General features: G+C 27.3%; 1 protein-coding gene across 4 annotated transcripts; it reads left to right on the plus strand.

Moving 5' to 3' along the window:
• Positions 1–5325: 5325 nt before the first annotated feature.
• LOC132939312 (neprilysin-1-like) lies at positions 5326–19927 on the plus strand. Of its 4 annotated transcripts, none has more exons than XM_061006403.1 (18): positions 5326–5509; positions 11810–11885; positions 12464–12570; positions 13095–13154; positions 13272–13433; positions 13524–13607; positions 13695–13932; positions 13998–14250; positions 14322–14438; positions 16175–16319; positions 17095–17309; positions 17370–17546; positions 17618–17727; positions 17786–17844; positions 17924–17972; positions 18037–18235; positions 18988–19152; positions 19243–19927. In XM_061006403.1, the coding sequence occupies exons 1-18, from the start codon at positions 5506–5508 to the stop codon at positions 19417–19419; spliced, it is 2397 nt and encodes a 798-aa protein (XP_060862386.1). In that variant the 5' UTR covers positions 5326–5505; the 3' UTR covers positions 19420–19927. The 4 variants fall into 4 exon arrangements, with proteins under 4 accessions (XP_060862386.1, XP_060862388.1, XP_060862387.1 ...); XM_061006405.1 differs by having other exon boundaries at positions 12535–12570; XM_061006404.1 differs by lacking the exon at positions 5326–5509 and adding an exon at positions 11618–11663.
• The last annotated feature ends 490 nt before the right edge of the window (positions 19928–20417 follow it).

Consider the following 20417-nt stretch of genomic DNA (forward strand, 5'->3'; position numbering starts at 1 on the left):
AAATACCTTTTTTGAGCCCAAGTGCAGTTCGACCACTACCTCCTAATTTTTACCCGAGTGAAGTTCGACTAAAATAAGTTCAATTTGACCATACCCGATTAGGTACGTTATTTTTGTGCAACGTTGTCACGCTGGGAAATTACATATAGGCAAAACTAGAAACGATATGAAATGATTATCGCGATTCGAGAAATCAAAGTTCACACTATACTTATAACCGCTGTAGATTTTATTGATTGACCGACGAACTTTTTGATCGAGTGGTAGAATAAAATAAATGGAAAACTTGGAAAATGAAACAATAAAAAAAATAATTACGTTGGAACTAAAGACTTGGCATTAGTTGGTACGAACAAAATATATCGGTTTATACGACAACGAAAAGACGGGCAAATTAATTAATGGTTGTACACACACAGGACATGTTATGTCAATTAATTATCAGACAGAGACAGTTCAAAAATATTATTAATGTTGGGTGAGCACAATCATATCTTAAATACAATGGAAAAAATCCAACAACAAATTTTACGAGAAAATTGTAAACGCAAAGCAAATGACTCAATTTAAATTGGGCCATAAAAAATAACCACATCTCAGCTGATGGCAACAGATTTTGAAGTGTCACACTTAGATATTAAATCCATAAGAAAATCCATGTACGATAAAAGACAGAAAATTTATCCTCCTTTCCAGATTCATTGACCTGTGCTATATTTCAGTTGAGAAAAATGAAAGAAAGTTATGGGCTTAAATTCAAAAATTTGTTTTTAGATTCTGAGCGGAGCGAGGAAGCTAGTGGTGTTACAATGGTGTTTATTTTTTTTTCTATCCTGTATACAAAATATCTACTAGAAGTAGTGCTTCATTTCAACATATGGTACCTTATCTTTCAGCAAATTGGATCAAGATGGTACTTTAGAGAGGTAATTTTTTGATTTTCTCAATAGTTATTTAATGCCACAAGAAAAACCTCCGACAAATTACAAAAAACCGCTAAAAATATGATTTTAATTTAAAACGCTTTGTTTATCAGTTTATCACCATAGAAACGAATAAAAAATAATAATACCTATTACAATATAAATTCAACTTACAGGGTATAATAAATAATAACAATATCCAGACTGACAAACCACCTCCGCTCAGAATCGTTTTTCTTATACAATGATATTATATCATTGAAATCAAGTTGAATACAATCTTTTATATATTGACCCACATTGTGACCTACTGTACAGCAGAGCAACATTCACTTTCCCACTTTTTAAAATTTAAATTCAAAAATTAAAAATTTGTTCACGCGCCAGACGATTTGCAATTTAATTGAATTACAACGAAGAAAAATATTAATATATTGTTACAGTGTGAAGATGTATTTGTAGATGGTACGTTTGAATATACACCCAAGTACTTTATGCAACTTTATACGATACACGGATTAAAAAACAGTTATTAATTACCTTTGGTTTATTTTTAATTGATAAATGCAAAGAAACTTATATTCAAATGTGTACGTATTTAATTAAATTAAGCTCAAAATATTCATCTGAAATGCTAAATATAAAACAATTGCATGTTGATTTTGAAGTTGCTACTCGTGAGGCTGCAAAAACGGTGTTTCCCGAAATAAAGACTATTGGGTGTCGATTCCATTTAGGCCAAGCCATAAAAAATAAATTAATCATTCTTAATAAACTATTTTATTGATTAGATACAAAACCACAACACTTTATGAGCATCATATATTAATGACGACAAATTGGGCCAGTGGTTAAAATCGTTTTTTGGACTACCATTTCTACCATTCGAACTAGTCAAAGTTCCATTCAACTTATGAGTTCGTGTCCAAATTAAACTGAAGGTCATATATTTACTGATTATATTTTAAAGACGTATATTGAACCTGGCTGTTTGTAAAAATATGGATCTATCTGATTTGAAACGGATTAAAGCTTTTATTAAAATATATTATGACCCGTATAAAATTGACAAAAATATTATGATGTATTTGTCTAATAAATTGGCTCTATTTACCAAAAAAACACCTATTTTAATTTTTTTTTTGATAGTGTTTAATATTTATGTTAATTGGTAATATTTATAAATTATTGTAATGACGATTTTTAGATGGTTTTATATGTATTAAATAATGATCAGTAATTGTATTGAATTATTATTATTGTATTAATTATATTATTTATTATGTTACAATTTCAATATGTAGATTTTGCTGGTATTTTTGGTAAGTGTAAAATTCTGGGTGGTGTGTTGGATTTATATTTGTTACTGGTAGATAGACCGGTTTTAAAGTAATTTAAATAAGACGTGGCTGCAGTATGATAGTGTACTCTAGTCTTGTAGTAGCTTTATAGTAACTTTATACCCAAGTACGGGTTATTATTAATATTTAATATATTATCCTCTTTGTCTATAGTTAGATTTTTTGAAACTTTTCTAAAACGTATAGCAAACTTTTGAAAACAGAAAAATATATAATTATAAATTTGGCAACGTTGCATACGAAATCGTGTCGTTTTAACGGGTTTCAATTGTTATACAGCAAACATATGCAGTTGTTGCGTTCTCCATAAGGTAAATCGTACGCAATCGGTTTTACCCGTAATAACATGGAGATTTTCAACACACTAAATAAAAATCACATAATCAATCAATTCACTGCAACAAATAATGGTATAGGTTCAAGTGGAAAAAAATGTAATACAAATAAAGATGCATGAGGTTAGCATCATTAAAACGTTTAATAGTTATTCATTTATTTATTACATGTAATAAATTAAATGCATTTAATATAGTTTCCAGAATTGTTGCATACTAAAATATATTATATTATTATGTTAATTTTATGAAAATATTGCATAATGTATATACCTAGGCGCCCACAGTATTATCTTCGAGGGGCAGTTGTAGTATCAGTCACTCAATAGAAAGGAGGTATTAATAATAAACATACGATAAACTGCAATGATAATTTATTTTAATCATTATTTTAATTATTCCAATCACGAATCTAATGACATAGAACTATTAGCTTTGATTGTATATGATTGTTTGATTAGTATATTTTTACTACTATATGCTATTAAGTATTCAACGGTTATACCACTTATACATAATCTAATAGATAATTTAATAGTTAACGATATTCACCATTATCAAGACACATCAATGAACACATGGAGTGATCCTGAAAGATATTAGGGGAGGGGGCTTAATTAACCTACAGCGTAATCCAACATAGCCCCCCCCCCACCTCCAACAAATTTACCAATACAAACATTTTTAACAAAAACGTTACATAAAAAAATGAATTATTTAATAATTATAAATTAAATATATTAATATTATTTATTGTGTTAACTGTAAATTATAATGCATTTACTAGAATTTCCGATCCCTGAATTTATAATATTCAGTAAAATTGTAACATAATATAGTAGGTATAACTACTTTAATATAATATTTTTTTTATTGAAAAGGTTATTATTTTATCAGTAGAAATGTACAATTTCTCTCCAATTTACTCCGACAGTCCGCTAATCATCTATGTCATCTATGCCATCTATGGTTGTATTAGTAATAATTAATAATTAGCGTGGATATAGTTCTGAGCTTAGAGTTGGACGTAAAATATTATTCAATAATCATTATTGATTAAGAATATTTTTATTTTGTTATAAAAAAAATATGCACATAATTACTAAAAACATTAATTTTAAAATATTGTTTTGAGGAAGCTTAACCCTGTATTACTCCCCTCTTTGGTCTTCACCTATGATTTTATAACATAAAATTCAGTTTCTAAAAAATTACACATTAAACAACATATGTTTCCATATACTCATTGACAGCGGCAGACTATGAAAAAAAATTAGGCCCGGGAAAACTATACTACAAGCCATTAAATTTGTAAGGTGTATAGAACATGTTGGCATGTTGCTCTCAAATTAGTAGGTATAATTACTAAACATAATAACTAATATTTTCCATTTAGTAAAACACAATATAATATTAGGTACAAATAAAATGCACATCATTTTTTTAAAGTTGTCAATGCCTCTAATTTATTATTGTTTGTATGAATAGCACGCTACCAGACACGGCCCACAGGGATAACTTATAATAATAGTCCGCCACTGACCATTGAATATAATATATTCAACTATATTTAACTTATAGTGATGATTATTTTAGGTATAATAGGAACAAAATAATTAACCTGTTATTCGCGTTATTTTACATAAAAATAAAATTTCAAGTATAAGATACCTATTAATATCATCATTCTTCTCGTAATATATAATAATATAATATACTCCAAACACTGTTTTATATTTATCAGAAACTATACCTACATGCAATAATAAATTATAAAATACTATTACTCACCTAAGTTTTTATAGTAAGTACCTATATAAGTATTATCTTTTATTAAAAGGACATTACAATTTTAAAAAAACCGTAACATATAATGGTATAATTATTGTGGTAACCAGATGTACTTTTTTTGATTGTATTGGCATGTGGCCCTTATATAACAATAGTACATGCAATTGTATTTATTTTTTTAATTTTTTTTTGGAAATATCAACCTTATACCTATTATTATTTTTCATATTTTAATTATTACATAATGAACCACTACTACAGTTGTTCACTAAATTTAGATATACATAATATTATACATATTATTACGGGAAAGCGGTAATAAAATTGAACAGTTGGTTTTTTTTAGAATTTTATATCTGATCACCATAAGCGTGTAATGCATACGGTAAGTATTACACTATGACTCCATAAAATGGATTATAACTTATAAGTCATAAGGTATAGCTCATAAGTCGTAACAATATGTTATATCAGTATATATATTATATATTTTATACAGTGAACCTGTAAATGTACAATCGCCGTCCGATTGTTACCGGTAGATGAACTTTTATTATATTATAATTCGTATAATACGACGCGTCGATTATATTATCGTCGTCCCTAATGGGCACACCACATGGCAGCGTAAAAAACCAATTTCGCGCTCACCTACGTGTACGAACAATACTCTATATTAATATATTATTATGAGTTTCTGCCAGAATCAGCAGACCATGTGACGAATAAAAGACGATGTCTCGTCGTGTTATGTTATATTATTATTATTATTATTATTATGCTCTCCGCTCGCATCCTACCACGGTGCATATGATTGTGCCACATGTTTGTTGGCAGAACTGTCAACATGAAAGCGAAACATAAATCCATATAAAGCCGGCGTAAAAAAAGACCGCAACATGTATGCTGGCTGGGCGTTTCAGTTAGACGAAGGCCGACGGATAGTCAGCACGCGATCGCGACGACCAGTGCCGGCCAGCTGTACCGCGCCCGCTGCAGCAGAACACCGTTCGACGGTTCCACACAACAATCGTCGTATTCGTGTACGCAAAGGGGAGGGTCACGTAGAAGGACAAATATAATTAAACAGCCAAAATGAGTAAGTGCATTGTGTATACTATATATTCTTCGTAAAAATAAAATACAAAAAACGCCGCTAGTATAAAAAAAGCAATAATAAAATATATAATTAAATAATTCAACAAATGGTCGGGTTTTGAAACCAAATTTATGTTCAACAATACCGCTATTCGTACTTTATCTCACAGTATCCTCTCTGGACCACTCCGTGTAAGGTATAATGACTTGAATAGGCCGATATACATTTTAGATTCTGAGCGGAACGATTTTTAACTTCAGTATCTTGTTCGATGGGTAAGTGAATCTAGTTGGTGCGATGAAGAGGTCAAAATTTAAAATTAGTAGCTTTCAAAATTGCTAGGAAAACAAAAAAAAAAATTAAGGTAAAACGGGAATTTTTACACAAAATCGATTTTGGTTTTTGGTGTAACTCTAAAACAAAACATGACCGTTGATACATGACATTTTCACTGAATGTTTTTATTAGAAATTTCTATACGCCATAAAATGTTAAAAATATGATTTTGAGATGTTTACACTGTTTACAGACAATTTCAGTTTCCAATTTTTTTAGTTTTTTTTTCTATGAATAATACAATTTTATTTGATAAAATAAAAAGCGTGAAAATTGAATACAAGTCTCCTGATATATTGTTACAATAACAGTTGAAAAATATTAAAAATACATAAGCACAATTTTTGTTTACAAGCATTTAATGTTCAAGTTTTTATAAAATTGATAAAATATTCAACTTTTGTAGCTAAAGTTTGAAAATTTTAAACAAGGTTCCACGTAAATAGCTAATATTATATAATTTTGGATTCTGAGTGGAACGATGAATGTATTGATTTTACAATGATGTGTGTTTTTTTATTTATTTTTTATTTTTGTGTCTGTCATCACCTTTTAGGACAGTAAAAGTGCTTGGATTTTCTTCAACAGTAACTTTTCTGATAGGAAAGTGAATCTAGTTAGTAGGTACTTGGGGGGGTCAAAAGTAAAAATTCGCAGTAGTTTTCAAAAGCGACGTGAAAAACAAAAGAAAAATTAAGGAAAAACGGGAATTTTTACGCAAAGTCTGTTTTCGAGAAAATCGATTTTGGTTTTTGGTGTAACTCTAAAACAAATGACCGTAGGGACATGAAATTTTGACTGAATGTTTATAATTGCATTTCCTGTACACCATAACATTTTCCAAATATTTTTATTTTGAGCTGTTTACGGACATTGTCAATTTCCATTTTTTTTAGTTTTTTTTTCTATAAATATCAATAAATTTTATCTGTTCAGTAAAAAAGCTTGAAAATTTAATAGAAGGCTCTTAAAAAAAATGAAAAAAAATGAAAAAAATTAAAAACCCTTAGTCACAGTTTTTATTTATAAGCATTTAAAGTTCAAATCTTAACAAAATACGGAAAAATCACGAAAATTAGCAAATTATTTTGAGTTGAGAATTCATAAAAATTTTTCTTTTTAAATCTAATATTTGAACAAATCTTAAAAAATTAAATTTTTATGAGCCTTTGAAATTCATATTTTTACAACATTTGATATTCACTCGATATCTCATGTAACAATTTTCTTATTTTGTTGTAATTCAAAAACGCATGACTGTAGATACTTATTTCACTGGATGTTTGTATTAGCATTTTCTATACACGATACAATTTTGAAAATAATTTGATACTTTTTGAGCTGTTTACGGACATTGTCTGTTTTCAATTTTTTTAGTTTTTTTTTTCTATAAATATCATTAAAATTTTATTTGTTGGGTAGAAAAGTGTGCAAATTTAATGCAAGGCTCCTGATATATATTGTTACAATAGCAGTTGAATAATATTGAAAATATATAGGCACAATTTTTTTTATAAGCATTTAAAGTTCAAATTTTGACAAAATTTATCAAATTTAAAATGTAATAATTATTTTGTAGTTAAAAATGTATAAAATGTTCAACTTTTGTAGCTGAGGATTAAAAATTTAAAACAAGGTTCCACGTAAATAGGTTATATATCAATTACTTTATTCACAATAATATCATCAAATATACTTGGTAATATCATAGGCTGATGGACCGTTTTCGCTCAGAATCGTTTTTCTTATACAATGATATTATATCATTGAATTCAAATTTAAAACCAACCGTTACAGTTACCCACTTTTAACCTACTGTACAGCAGAGCGACACCCACTTGTTAATTTTCTTTTTTTTTATAACATCATGAATGATATTGTCATTAACAAAATATATATTTAAACGTTACTGTATGTACTAAATTAAGTAAGTCATTCTGTAAAATAATAAATAATATAGGTACAAGGTCACGTAAAAACTTTTTACAAATTAAAAATATTTGAGGATCCCCAAAAATACAACTGTTGTAGATAACCTACTACAAATAAATAGTATTCATTTGATTTAATTTCCATATTCTTTTAGTTCTTTTATATATTTTATTTATTACGTGTGTTTTACTGTAGTTATTTTGTAGTAGGTATACATATTGTTCATTAGGTAAATACCGATGGGTAATCTTGTCGAAAACACTTATATTGACGAGTGTAAATAGGTAGGCATGTGAGTACCACTTTGCTGTATAGTAGGTGTCAGTGAGTCACTGCAATGAAAGTGTTAAATTTGAATTCAATAATAAATCATTGCATACGAAAAACGATCCTGAGCGAAGACGATCTGCAGTCAGTATATATTACTAGTACTAAGTATATTTTTCGATATTATTGCTATTAAAGTAATTTATTTTTTATTAGTAATATGGTTGAATTAATTTTTGCCAAAACATTGCATTTGAAAATTTTGTTATGTCTATAAAATATAAAAGTATATACTTTAAACGTTTCAAGTGCTCATGAATAATATTTTTAAATTACAAGATAATAAGTAAAATCGTTATTCTTAGCTTAAATATCTAATTCCGTCAAAATTTTAACTTAAAATGTCTAAAAAAACTGTATTTATATATTTATTGGTTATAGTATAGACTGGTTATGAAAAATTGTCAATCCTTAAGTATAAACATTGGAAAATATTTTGTATATTTTAATCTACACAGTGTTTTTCAATAGTTAATAATTTTAACGAATTTTGCCAAAATTAAACTTAAATGTATATAAAAAAAAGTTGTGCATATTATGTATTTTTAATATTTTTGAATTTCTAAAAAAACAATTTATGGGGAATCTTATATTACATTTTCAAACTTTTTGGCAGAGCGGAGCATTTTTTATCGACATTTAAAGAAAAAATCTATAAAAATGTAATTTTCAAATGTCTATAAATAGCTTAAGAAGCGTCCAAATATTTTGAAAATAATATAAAATGCAGAAAATGCTAATATAAATATTTGGTGAAAATTTAAAATGTCTACTGTTATTCGTTTTTGACTTAAACTAAAAAAACAATATATATATTTTGTCATAACTGGTTTTGCGTAAAAATTCACGTTTATTCTTACTTTTTTTCCCCTAAAATTGAAAAATACTGCGAATTTTAAATTTTAATTTCTCAAAAGTACTCTCTAGATCCAATTATTATTAGAAACTACCTTTAAAGTTGAAAATTTGAAACATTTTGTTAACTACAAAAAAAACAACTCATCATTGTATGGATCATCGCTCCCAATATATTAATTAAGGTATTACCTATCTATGAAATTACCATGTATTGCTGTATAACTTAAAAAAGTATTCGTATAATCATATTGTATACATTGTACTTGTTTTAAAGTAGGTATCTACAGCATCGCTCCACTCAGAATCTAAAATTTTAATTTTAATAATAAATATTATCATTTATAGCAAAAATGTTATTTTACAAAATATGCAAGTTTCAATCTTATCTAAATAAACATTTGAAGTGTTATCTAAATCTTCTCAAGATAAAATTTAAATTAATTAATATATGTTGCCTTGTCTTAGTTAATGTTTGCGTTATCTTTGTACAATACTGGTTACAACACGGTACTATCTTGCGCTGAGATTAGCAGAGTAAAAACAAAGTAAAATTCCATTCAATTTGATTTTGGTACCTATATATCTTATAAGACATCAAATATAGTATAGTTAAGTATTAAAACTTCGAATTTTACTTTTTAGTAAGATATGTTACGCATATTTATTTTATTACCATGTTAGTCTTACCAATATATACTATATAATATTGAAAATAGTAAATGCAGAGTGGGGAGGGTATTAACTAGCGATAATGATCCCTCCCGGGTCTGAATTCAAACCGATTATATTGCCCCTATTTCCTGCGCAGAGGTGGCCGAAGCGAGACGAGTTCCCTATCCCGGTATCTGGATTCTGTCCATCATTTTTACTCTATACGTTAGGCATTATGTTATTGTATCATTTTTTATGCATATAACGTAAATACAACGAAACACCAATAAACAAAACGCAGCTATAAACATTGTGCTGAGATCATCAACTCGAAAACGTAAACAGACTATAAATAATAATTAGGTATACCAATATATTATTATAATATACTCAATACTGTCTAGGCACCCAAGGCCGAAGCTGTAGAAACAAATTTTCGGGTGGGGTCTAAATCTAAATCATATATTTTCATAATATAAGGAACCAACAAAAAAAAAAAAATTATAATAATAACTATCTAAATAAGGGTTTTTATGCATTTTATGCATTCTTTCAAAATGAAAGATATATTTGGAAAATATCCGAATTTAAATGTAATTACATTAATGCAGCGTTTCCCAAACTGTGGTCCGCATGTATGCCTAAGGAAGTCCGCGAATTATCATTATTTATAATTGTTAGGTTAGGTTATTTTTATCAAGGGGTTTGCAATAATTTTCATTTTACTCCAAGCACAGAGATATATTATAACTCCGTATATTATGTTAAGAAGAAATTGAATCGATGGCAACTATCGATTATTTCTCTACCGTTTTTGCCCCACCTGCGAATGGTGACAGACTTCAAATACAACAAAACGTTTGTAGGTATTATATTATATATTATATGACTCTAATAAGCCACATTATACGATCACACTATAGAGGAAAACTATATTACTCGATGAAATTAAAAATAACTGACAACTTTATTATACTTATACTCAATAATATTATCTATGCTTAAGGCATACAGTATTATATATTTTATTGTATTAACTGCTGTTATTTTCACCACTTCTAGCGAATTGGTTAAATCCTTTTAAATTGAAAATTTATAATTTATAGCAATTGTAAACAATAAATATTATAAAAGGTTTTAAATATAACAAAAATAAAATGTTGGACAGTCTACGTCAAAATTCGTGAAAATAATTTTTGTTGCATATTTTTTAGTATCATAGTACTAAATAACTCTCTCCTCAGTCCTCTTGATGATTTGTCAAACACTATTACTAATAAGTTTTATTTTGGTAAACTTATTATTTTATTAAATATTCATGTTTATGAAACATGACCATAAAATATGTTATTATGTTTTTATCATCAACACCATATTAAATTGAGTATGCAAAATAACATTTTTAAAATCGAAGTGTTTTTTGAAGCATATGAACATTAAATTTACGTACAATTATAAAAAAAATAATAAATCTCGGTAGAGAATAAAAGTGATATTTTTGGTATCAAATATGTTTCATTATTTGTTGAATAGCTCCATTGTTCTTTTCAAGTAAAATGTCTTTTAAAAAATAAACTATAACTAGACTGCACGTTTCACATATTGCAGGTTATAGTAATGTACTAGTTTGTGTTAAATCTAAAATGTAAAATAGATTATTGCATTTGAAAAATTTTAACGTATTGTAAGTTATTCAAATTTTAACTCGTGTGCGTCATTCATTACATATTTCTTACATTTTAATAATAATAAGTCATTTGCATGCTAACATATTTTAGTGTTTATATTAAAAAATTCGTATAAAGTATTCGTTGATATTATCATGACTTGATTTATACTCATTATTTGATTTGTGAGTCCATGTACAACTGGTGTAGGTAAGTGATGTAATACAAATATTTGTAAACTTCCTAGTGCGACAATCTTGGGTAGTATTAGGCACTATTTCAAGGTTGTGCGAATGAAATAATGTTTTCAATCAAATAAAAAGGTAAATCAATCGTCATTTACAGTTCTATCGTGAAGGTTCAGTTTGGTTAAAATAAATTAGGTACAGATATAAATTTTTTTCTAGAAATTAAAAAGATTTATAAAAATAACCATACTGCAATGATCTATAAACAATAACTCAAAATTATTTTTAAAAAAACGTTTAGTGTGAACAATTAACCAAAATATGTGTTTTAAATTCAACAGGTGATGACGAAGATTTACCGACGACTAAACTAAAAGGCGAAGGAATTAATGATGCCGAATCGGGCTATTCGAAAATGTAAGTGGATAATATTTAATTTATCTATCTGTATCAATAGTCATACTATTATTGAACACTATCAAATGGACAACTTATAAAATACATTTATTTATCTCAAAAAATAATATTCTTTCCGAGATTTTAAGTAGTTTATCAAAGTTATATATTTAATAAATCATTTTTATTTTCTTAGACAAACCAAATATACACTCAACCATCTAATATTATATTTATCAAACTCATATTGATTAGATACGTTATTAAGTTTTAATTTATAATTAGATTTATATTAAGATTTCAGTCAATCAATCAATAATCATAGACCATAGTTTTTCCATTGTAAAATATTTCTATAGTCTATAGCTATTCTCAAAGGAAAAGACTTCAAGGTTAATAAATCGTAGCTTACTATAGAACAAAATAAATAGTAAGACATACCTAGATATAACCTCGAAAATGTAATTCCGTTGATATCTGTGTCAAGGTAACGTAAAAATCATCCTTGTACCCTCAAAAAATATAAGAAAAAAATAGAAACAACTTAATTAAATAAGGGCTAGGATATTTTATCTCAAATTGATCTGATCGAAAAACAGGTTCAAAAACAAAATGGAAAGCCGAAGAACCTTCTACATAGTTTTAACATTACTAATATTCATATTTGCAGTGCTCGTAATAGCTGTTATCGGACTATCGTTTGCCTGTAAGTATTGAATTATTTATAAATAATGTACCTAACTATAAAATTGAAACATAATATTATAGTTCGTTATAATTTTAATCTAGAAATATACATATTTTTAAAATGGCTGATTGACGTGCTTAAGTCCACATTATTGTTTAACTGTGAAAATATTAAAATATATATTATATCATACTTTATACTTAATTTATTCGTTTGGTATTAAATTAGGAGATTCAATCTACAAAATACGATTTGTTTTTAATATTATTAAATAATTAAGTACTCGATAAAAATTAGTCGTATTGATATAATTTTTTTCGTCACATTATGTTTCGCTTTCATTTTTTCTTTAATTTATTGGATATAACATTGCGAGATCATAAATTGTATTAACTGATAAAACGAATTACAGTGTTATACCCCGCGATAGCCATAAAATATACATATATATAGCTAAATACTCAAAAATTGATTCAATGTACGAATTACCTATTTTGCCGATAAACTATTAAATATTTTGGTTATTTTTCTTTTTTTGTCAGACCTAACGAGGACGGAAGACCAAAGACGGACATGTACAACAGAAGACTGCTTAAGATCTGGTTAGTTATTATATTACAATTTAATTTAATTTAATTTAATTAATTATTAATATAATGGATTAGTATAAGCATCTATAATATCCTAAAATGAATGTTATATACTTTGTTTTAATATAGCTGCAGCATTAGTTGAGTCAATGAATAAATCTGTAGATCCATGTGAAGACTTTTATCAATTTGCTTGTGGAAATTTCGCAAAATGGCATAAAATACCAAAAACAGCTACTTCAAATGATCGGTTTTCCGAAGTACATGCTACAGTGTTAGTACTTATTAGAGGTATGAATTCGTCCTTTAACTAAGGTATACACTTTGGGGTGCATTTCACTATAGGTACTAACTTTTAATGTTATATGAACGTGTTTTTAGATTTTTTGGAAAGAGATGAAGATGACACTGAAAATTATTCCGTATCGAAGTCTAGAATTTTGTATCGCTCTTGCATGGCAACAGGTATGTTAGCTTCTTATATGGTAATAACAGATATTATTTAATCAAATATGTGAGACATGCCTTATCAAATATTGTTTTCATATTTAGATAAAACGAACACAGACGGGATTAAGCAATTAGTTCAGATTTTAGACAAAATTGGTTTATCGGACACGGGGCTTTCTACTAAGATAAAATCATCAAGTTTCTCGGCAATGTTAGCTAGATTAAAAAAGTCAATCAACTTAGACTATTTGTTCACAACAAATGTTGAGCCGGATACGAAAAATCGGACAGATAATCGAATTAGTCTGAGTAAACCAAAAGATACAAATATATTTCCAGTGTAAGAATTTACACTTTTTTGTTATACCACTATGTTATTAAAATAATAATTTTTAAATTGTCTAGTCATAAATTAACAGAACACATGAAAAAAATGAGTTCAAGGAAAATGCGTGAAACACTAGAATCTGAAGAAGAAGTAGGCAACACAAGTAAAGAATATGCAGAAGGAATTGGTTATCTAAAATCGTATGCAAAATATTTCCAAAGCGCTTGGACGGAGATTAATAAACTGCAATCAAATAATTTTGATACTAATTATCAATCTATTGGAATTAAAATATCACAACTATTGACTTTTATGAATGAACATTCAAAAGTAGTTAAACAATTTACAATTGTATTGTATTATTTTTGTATTTTAATGACATGGGTGAAAATTTATTGTAGATAAAAGAAACAGTATATGACAATGATACCGAACTTCCATCACTTATGACTGTTGATGAATTTCAAAATTATACAAATAATATTACACGGAATTTCACTAAATCAAACGAGCAAATTGTAAGTAATTACTGATTTTTTATTATATTGTTACCACACACGACTTCATAAATTATAAGAATTCTACAAATATTTCCGCTATCGGACAATATTATAAGAATTATAGTAATAAATTCAACAGAAAAAAATAATATTTATTCAGTAAATAGTTACAATATTAATCGATGAATTTTTAAATAAACTGAATCATCATTTACGTAGCCACAATGCTACATGTATATTTAATACAAAATATACTGTACAATTTCTACTTAAGGGGTAACTGTCAGAAACTTACTATTGGCATTTTTCATTTTTTTAGTATGGACGATTTTTCGTTTTAATAATCTGGAATGTTGTACATTTAAAAATCAATAATCAACTAAATCAGTAAAATATTTTAAGATTTCCTATGAAGTTAAATAATTATTAAACTTTTATAAAGTTAAACAAATCTACGATTTTAAAGATGAAGTTAGGTTAAAATGCACCATTTCCAACCAAAAGGTAGTACAGTTTGAATAAACTGGTGAACATAAGGTACATTATGGAAAAATTATGGATATTATTTTCCAATACGTAGGTTCTATTTTCAAATATAAGTTTTTAATTTTTGAAAAATAAAGGTCAAGTGTGAGCCACTTTATATCAACATATTATAAGGGTTAAATCCTAGAATCTCTTAGAATCGATTGATACATTTTCTTATTGAAAATGGTCCAGTAGTTTTTACCCTATAGAAGACAAATAGGGAAACTTTAATTTATATTTTATGTGTGTATAGGTATTAGATACAAGATACTATACTAGTGATAACTGATAACCATGTTCAAGCAAGATTTGGTATCATAAATATTTAAATTGTTTATTAATAATCATAATTAAAATGATCTATTTAAAAGTGAGGACGATTACCGACAATTAAAAATAGATCATTTTAATTATGATTATTAATAAACAATTTAAATATTTATGATACCAAATCTTGCTTGAACATGGTTATCAGTTATCACTAGTATAGTATCTTGTATCTAATACCTATACACACATAAATTATAAATTAAAGTTTCCCTATTTGTCCTCTATAGGGTAAAAACTACTGGACCATTTTCAATAAGAAAATGTATCAATCGATTCTTAGAGATTCTAGGAATTACAATTTCAATTAATAATACTTACCTAAATAAAATAATAAACATTTCAAGCATAACATTTGAAATAGTACCACGTTTTGTGCTATTGAAACCTTGTAATCATTAACATGAAAAATACTGAATAGTGCGTTATGCTGTAACGTAGAAATAGTATCTTTTGGAAAAAAACATTGGCAATGATTCGTTTTGTTCCGACTTTAATAATTATATCATGGTTTAACACGGAAAATTGAACGTTTTGGAGAATATTTAAATTCTTTAACTTACAAAGGTTCATTCATTGAAAATAGTACGTTTTGATCTAACTGCTATTTTTGTTATAATTGTTTATACTGAAAATAATCATTTTTTCATTTGTTCTGTGACACTCATCGATTCCCCGCTATGTGTATAGTATGATTTGACGACTAACTCAATTTCCCTAAAAATGCCAATAGTACGTTTTGGATTGTCACACTCAACCCTCACTTACCGATCAAAAGAACACAACATATTAATATAATATTATAATTAGTTGTGGTATCTACCTGTGAATACTTAATTATGATTAATTTAATTGTAAATAAATACTAATAAAATACATTTTAAACAAAAATGGCGTAGATTGATTGGAGGGAATACTTTTCAATTCTATTTATGGACGTGGAGAATGTAACATTGAATTTCGAAACTGAATTAATTCAAGTATCTAATATTGAATATTTTGAAGCTCTATTCGAATTAATCAGTATACATAAAAACCAAGCAAGTAAGTACGAATGAAGTAATAATAATTGGTTTTTATGCGGATATAACTTATACAGTATAAAATATTTGAGGGCCGATTTCGCACGGTAATCAATAGCAGTCACTAAAGTGCGCTGTGGTCAACGAATCCTCACCAACGCGTAACCACGTGTTCAACCGCAACCCCCACAAAATGCTAATAGCCAAAGTCCAATAAACATTTATATTTATCTTTATAAATTTATTTATATATATATATATATATATTTCTTCTGTACGTCTGAACCACACCGAATTTTTCCTAAAAGGCTGGACCGATTATGATGAAATTTTTTGTTTTCCTTTAAAAAAGAATATTGGTTTAATGTTAATAGACTCAAAAACTACTGGACCATTTGCAATAAAAGTTTTATCAATAGAATCCTTGAAACTTGGAAGGTGTTTAAAGCTATTTTTTTTAATCCTGTAGGTAGCTAAAGGGTAGAACACACATGATAATTTTCAGCTTAAGAAAATAAAATTATTTTTGATTACCTATCTAAATGGTTACTTATTATATTACTATTATAATTGGAAGAAATATGGTATATACATATTTTATTACAAAAATAAAAATCTTTGGCCGGGCATCATCGGGTGGGATTATGGGACAGCTGGTATAAATTATATTTATATATATTATAAAGTATTCAAATTTGTTATGGTCAAATATTGTGAGCTTTAATTTACCTACCAATTATTAATAGTATAAAAATATGTAGTTAATTATATATTTTTATATGTATAAATAATTTCAGTCATCAATACATGGTGGGAAGTGGTTGTCACTCTTATGCCATACACTTCAAACGAGATGCGGTACATACAAGATAGATTCTACTTCGAAACAACCGGTTTAGAAAATAATCCTTCCAGATCACTCTATTGTGCAAGTGCTGTAAACTCGATGATGGGAATGGCTGTTTCACGTTTATTATTAGAAATAGAACCATTACATAATAATATGAAGATGGTATTGAACTTAAAAATATTAAACTGTTGAAATGCAAATAATAGCGATGTATTTTTTTAGGTGGCTGAGATGATCAAATATATTCATTGGGCGTTCGAAAAAATAGTCAAAGAGTTAGATTGGATGGATGATACGACCAAAAATAGGACACTAAACAAGGCACAGCAAATGCAAACGTTAATTGGTTTTCCTGAATTCATAAATGACTCGTATCAGCTAGATGATTACTACTATGAAGTACCTATTTCATACAGTACCTATTGGCTATTTTATATAATATTTGAACGATTATTTTGAATATTGTTTAGTTTGAAGTAATAGAAAATGACTATTTTGCCAACGTTATACTTTATGTTCAACAAGACTTGAACAACTCTTTGGTAGGACTTAGGCAATCAAATAATTACACAATAAACTCGTGAGTAAAAACTTTTAATTTATAATAATATATAACTATAAAATTTATATTTTTATAGTTGGGCATCAGATCCTTTAGAAGTTAATGCGTACAATTGGATCCAAGCAAATTCAATAAGTAACTGATACAATTTTATAAATGATACTTAATTAAATTTAATAATTACTTAAACCAAAGTATTATTGATATGTTATAGCCGTTCCAGCCGGTATATTACGATTTCCTTTCTTTGGACATGATTTGCAGTATGTTGATGTTTTATTATTAAAGATAAATTAATGTACTAATTAGTGATTATATTCATTTAAGGGTGCTCAACTATGGTTTTCTTGGTTCCATACTGGGCCATGAACTTACACATGGTTTTGACAACACTGGCCGAAAGTTTGATTCCGATGGGAATGAGAATATGTGGTGGACTAATCACACTATAAAGGAGTATGAAAAACGTAGCGAATGTTTCATTCATCATTATGAATCATATTTAGTACCTGGAATCGAAGAAAAGGTATTTTTAAAATTGTTTTATCATATGGCTGCAAAGTTAAAACTAGTTAATACGCTCTTTTCTTCAACAGTTTTCATTAAATAGATAATTATAACTATAACAGTCTAACCATTAAATACCTAAATATTATATATTTATAAATGTGTTCTGTAAACGATTACTACTAATACTACAAAATTTATTGTGTTCAGTATACATAAAAATTAAATGCATGATAATATCGTAATTATGAGATCAATCGTAGATTGTCCCCATTCGGCTTTCTCAAATTTCAATATTTACAACTTGATAATATTATTTTAAGATATTAATTGGTTCGGGTTATATTTCAACTCCAAATCTAGCTCAGTCGTCAGTAATGAATGCCTGTAATATTTACTATTTTTTTCAGTTTCTCATTTGATGATGAAAGAATAAATCTTTTTTAGTTTTAATGTTCTATATATTATAATGAAATTTAACTATTTAAGTACCTAAATATAATATAGTTAAAATATTAATAGTTAGAAAATAAATTAAATAAAATGATGTATGGTTTTAGTGTTTTACTATGTAATAGGATTTTAGAACGATAAATAAATTATTAACTTTTATTACTCAATTATAAATGATAAGTAAAACATTTTGTAAAAGGAATACAAAAATCCTTATATCTGTATGCATAGTCAATTTATGTGACACACAAATTAAAATAAAATTGTAGTTTACAATAAATTTAAAAAAATCAACTATTTACCAATATACAATTTTAGATAAGTGGTAAAATGACATTGGATGAAAATATTGCTGACAATGGTGGATTGAGAGAAGCGCTTTTGGCATATAGAAAATTTGTTAAAGAATTCGGTGAAGAACCTAAACTACCTGGATTTGAACAGTACAGTAATGAACAAATGTATTATTTAGCTTTTGCAAATGTAAGTAAATGGCACCTATTTATAAAACATAAAAAATATATTTTTTTCGTGCATGTTATTCATCACGTAATTTCATATAATTTTTATTAGAATTGGTGTGAAGCAACAACACGTGAATCGTTATCGAAAAGCTTATTAGACGAGCACAGTCCAAATAACATACGAGTGTTAGCAGGACTGACCAATTCAGATGAATTTAGCGAAGTATGGAAATGTAAAAAAGGTTCAAAAATGCACCCACAGAATGATAAATGTAAGATATGGTAATAGTTAAAAGCACCACATTGTTTTTATTTATTATATTACCATACAACTAACAAATGTCTTAGAAACATGAATTACCTATACATTATTATTATTGTTATTATTATTGTACAATATTATAAGCTTGCCATTAGCACACTGTACTTACCAAATAATTTGATTTGTATGAAAGAGTTTTGTTAAGTCATTATGTTATTAATATATTTTTTTAATTGCTTAGCTTTAGTCTTTAGAAGATACTTATGGTTATCTACCTACTAATCTATATGAATGTATATTGTGATAACTGATAACTAACAAAGGTTTTAAAAACCACATATTTTGTCATAATTTATTATTGTATTAAATGATCTTTTTAAGAATACATTTATAACCGTATTCAAAAAATTACAATAGAAAGTCAACCTATTATAAACGGACAACGATTGTACCTACCTATACTCTTTAGTCTTTATTATAGAATCATTGTAAATAGGTATAAATAATTATAATATACATAATTCACACTGCAGACTTCGTACAAATAATGTATCTACCTATGTATCTTTTGTTTTTAAGATACTTAAGGTTTAATTGATTTAGATTATATAAGTGTATCTTGGTAGTCGCAACCCTAAAATCCAATCCCTACGTAAACCCCTGCAGGTCAGGCCGATAAAGTAATAGGATTGAGACATAAAAACTATAATGATTTTAAAACGCTGCAATCGCGATGAGCTAGCGTGAATGTGTGTTGTGTATGAGCACGGGTATTTACGTAAGAATTCAATATTTTATGTTTTATCGTTAATTAGGGGCCTAATCTATTCCGTGCTTATTATTATGATCGTTTAGAATCTAAATTTTAGACTAAAGGTTTAATATAGGTAAGTATAAAGTATTTAGTTCAACTAAAAGTTCCTACCTTGCTCTTCGTCGCGCTCGTCTAATTTGTTGTTAGCAAATTTAAGAATGGTGGTAGTACCAATTATAGGTACAGTACACTGCTTTCTTTGATCAAT

The sequence above is a fragment of the Metopolophium dirhodum genome, chromosome 2, assembly GCF_019925205.1.
Source record: "Metopolophium dirhodum isolate CAU chromosome 2, ASM1992520v1, whole genome shotgun sequence".
Classification (NCBI taxonomy): Eukaryota; Metazoa; Arthropoda; class Insecta; order Hemiptera; family Aphididae; genus Metopolophium; species Metopolophium dirhodum.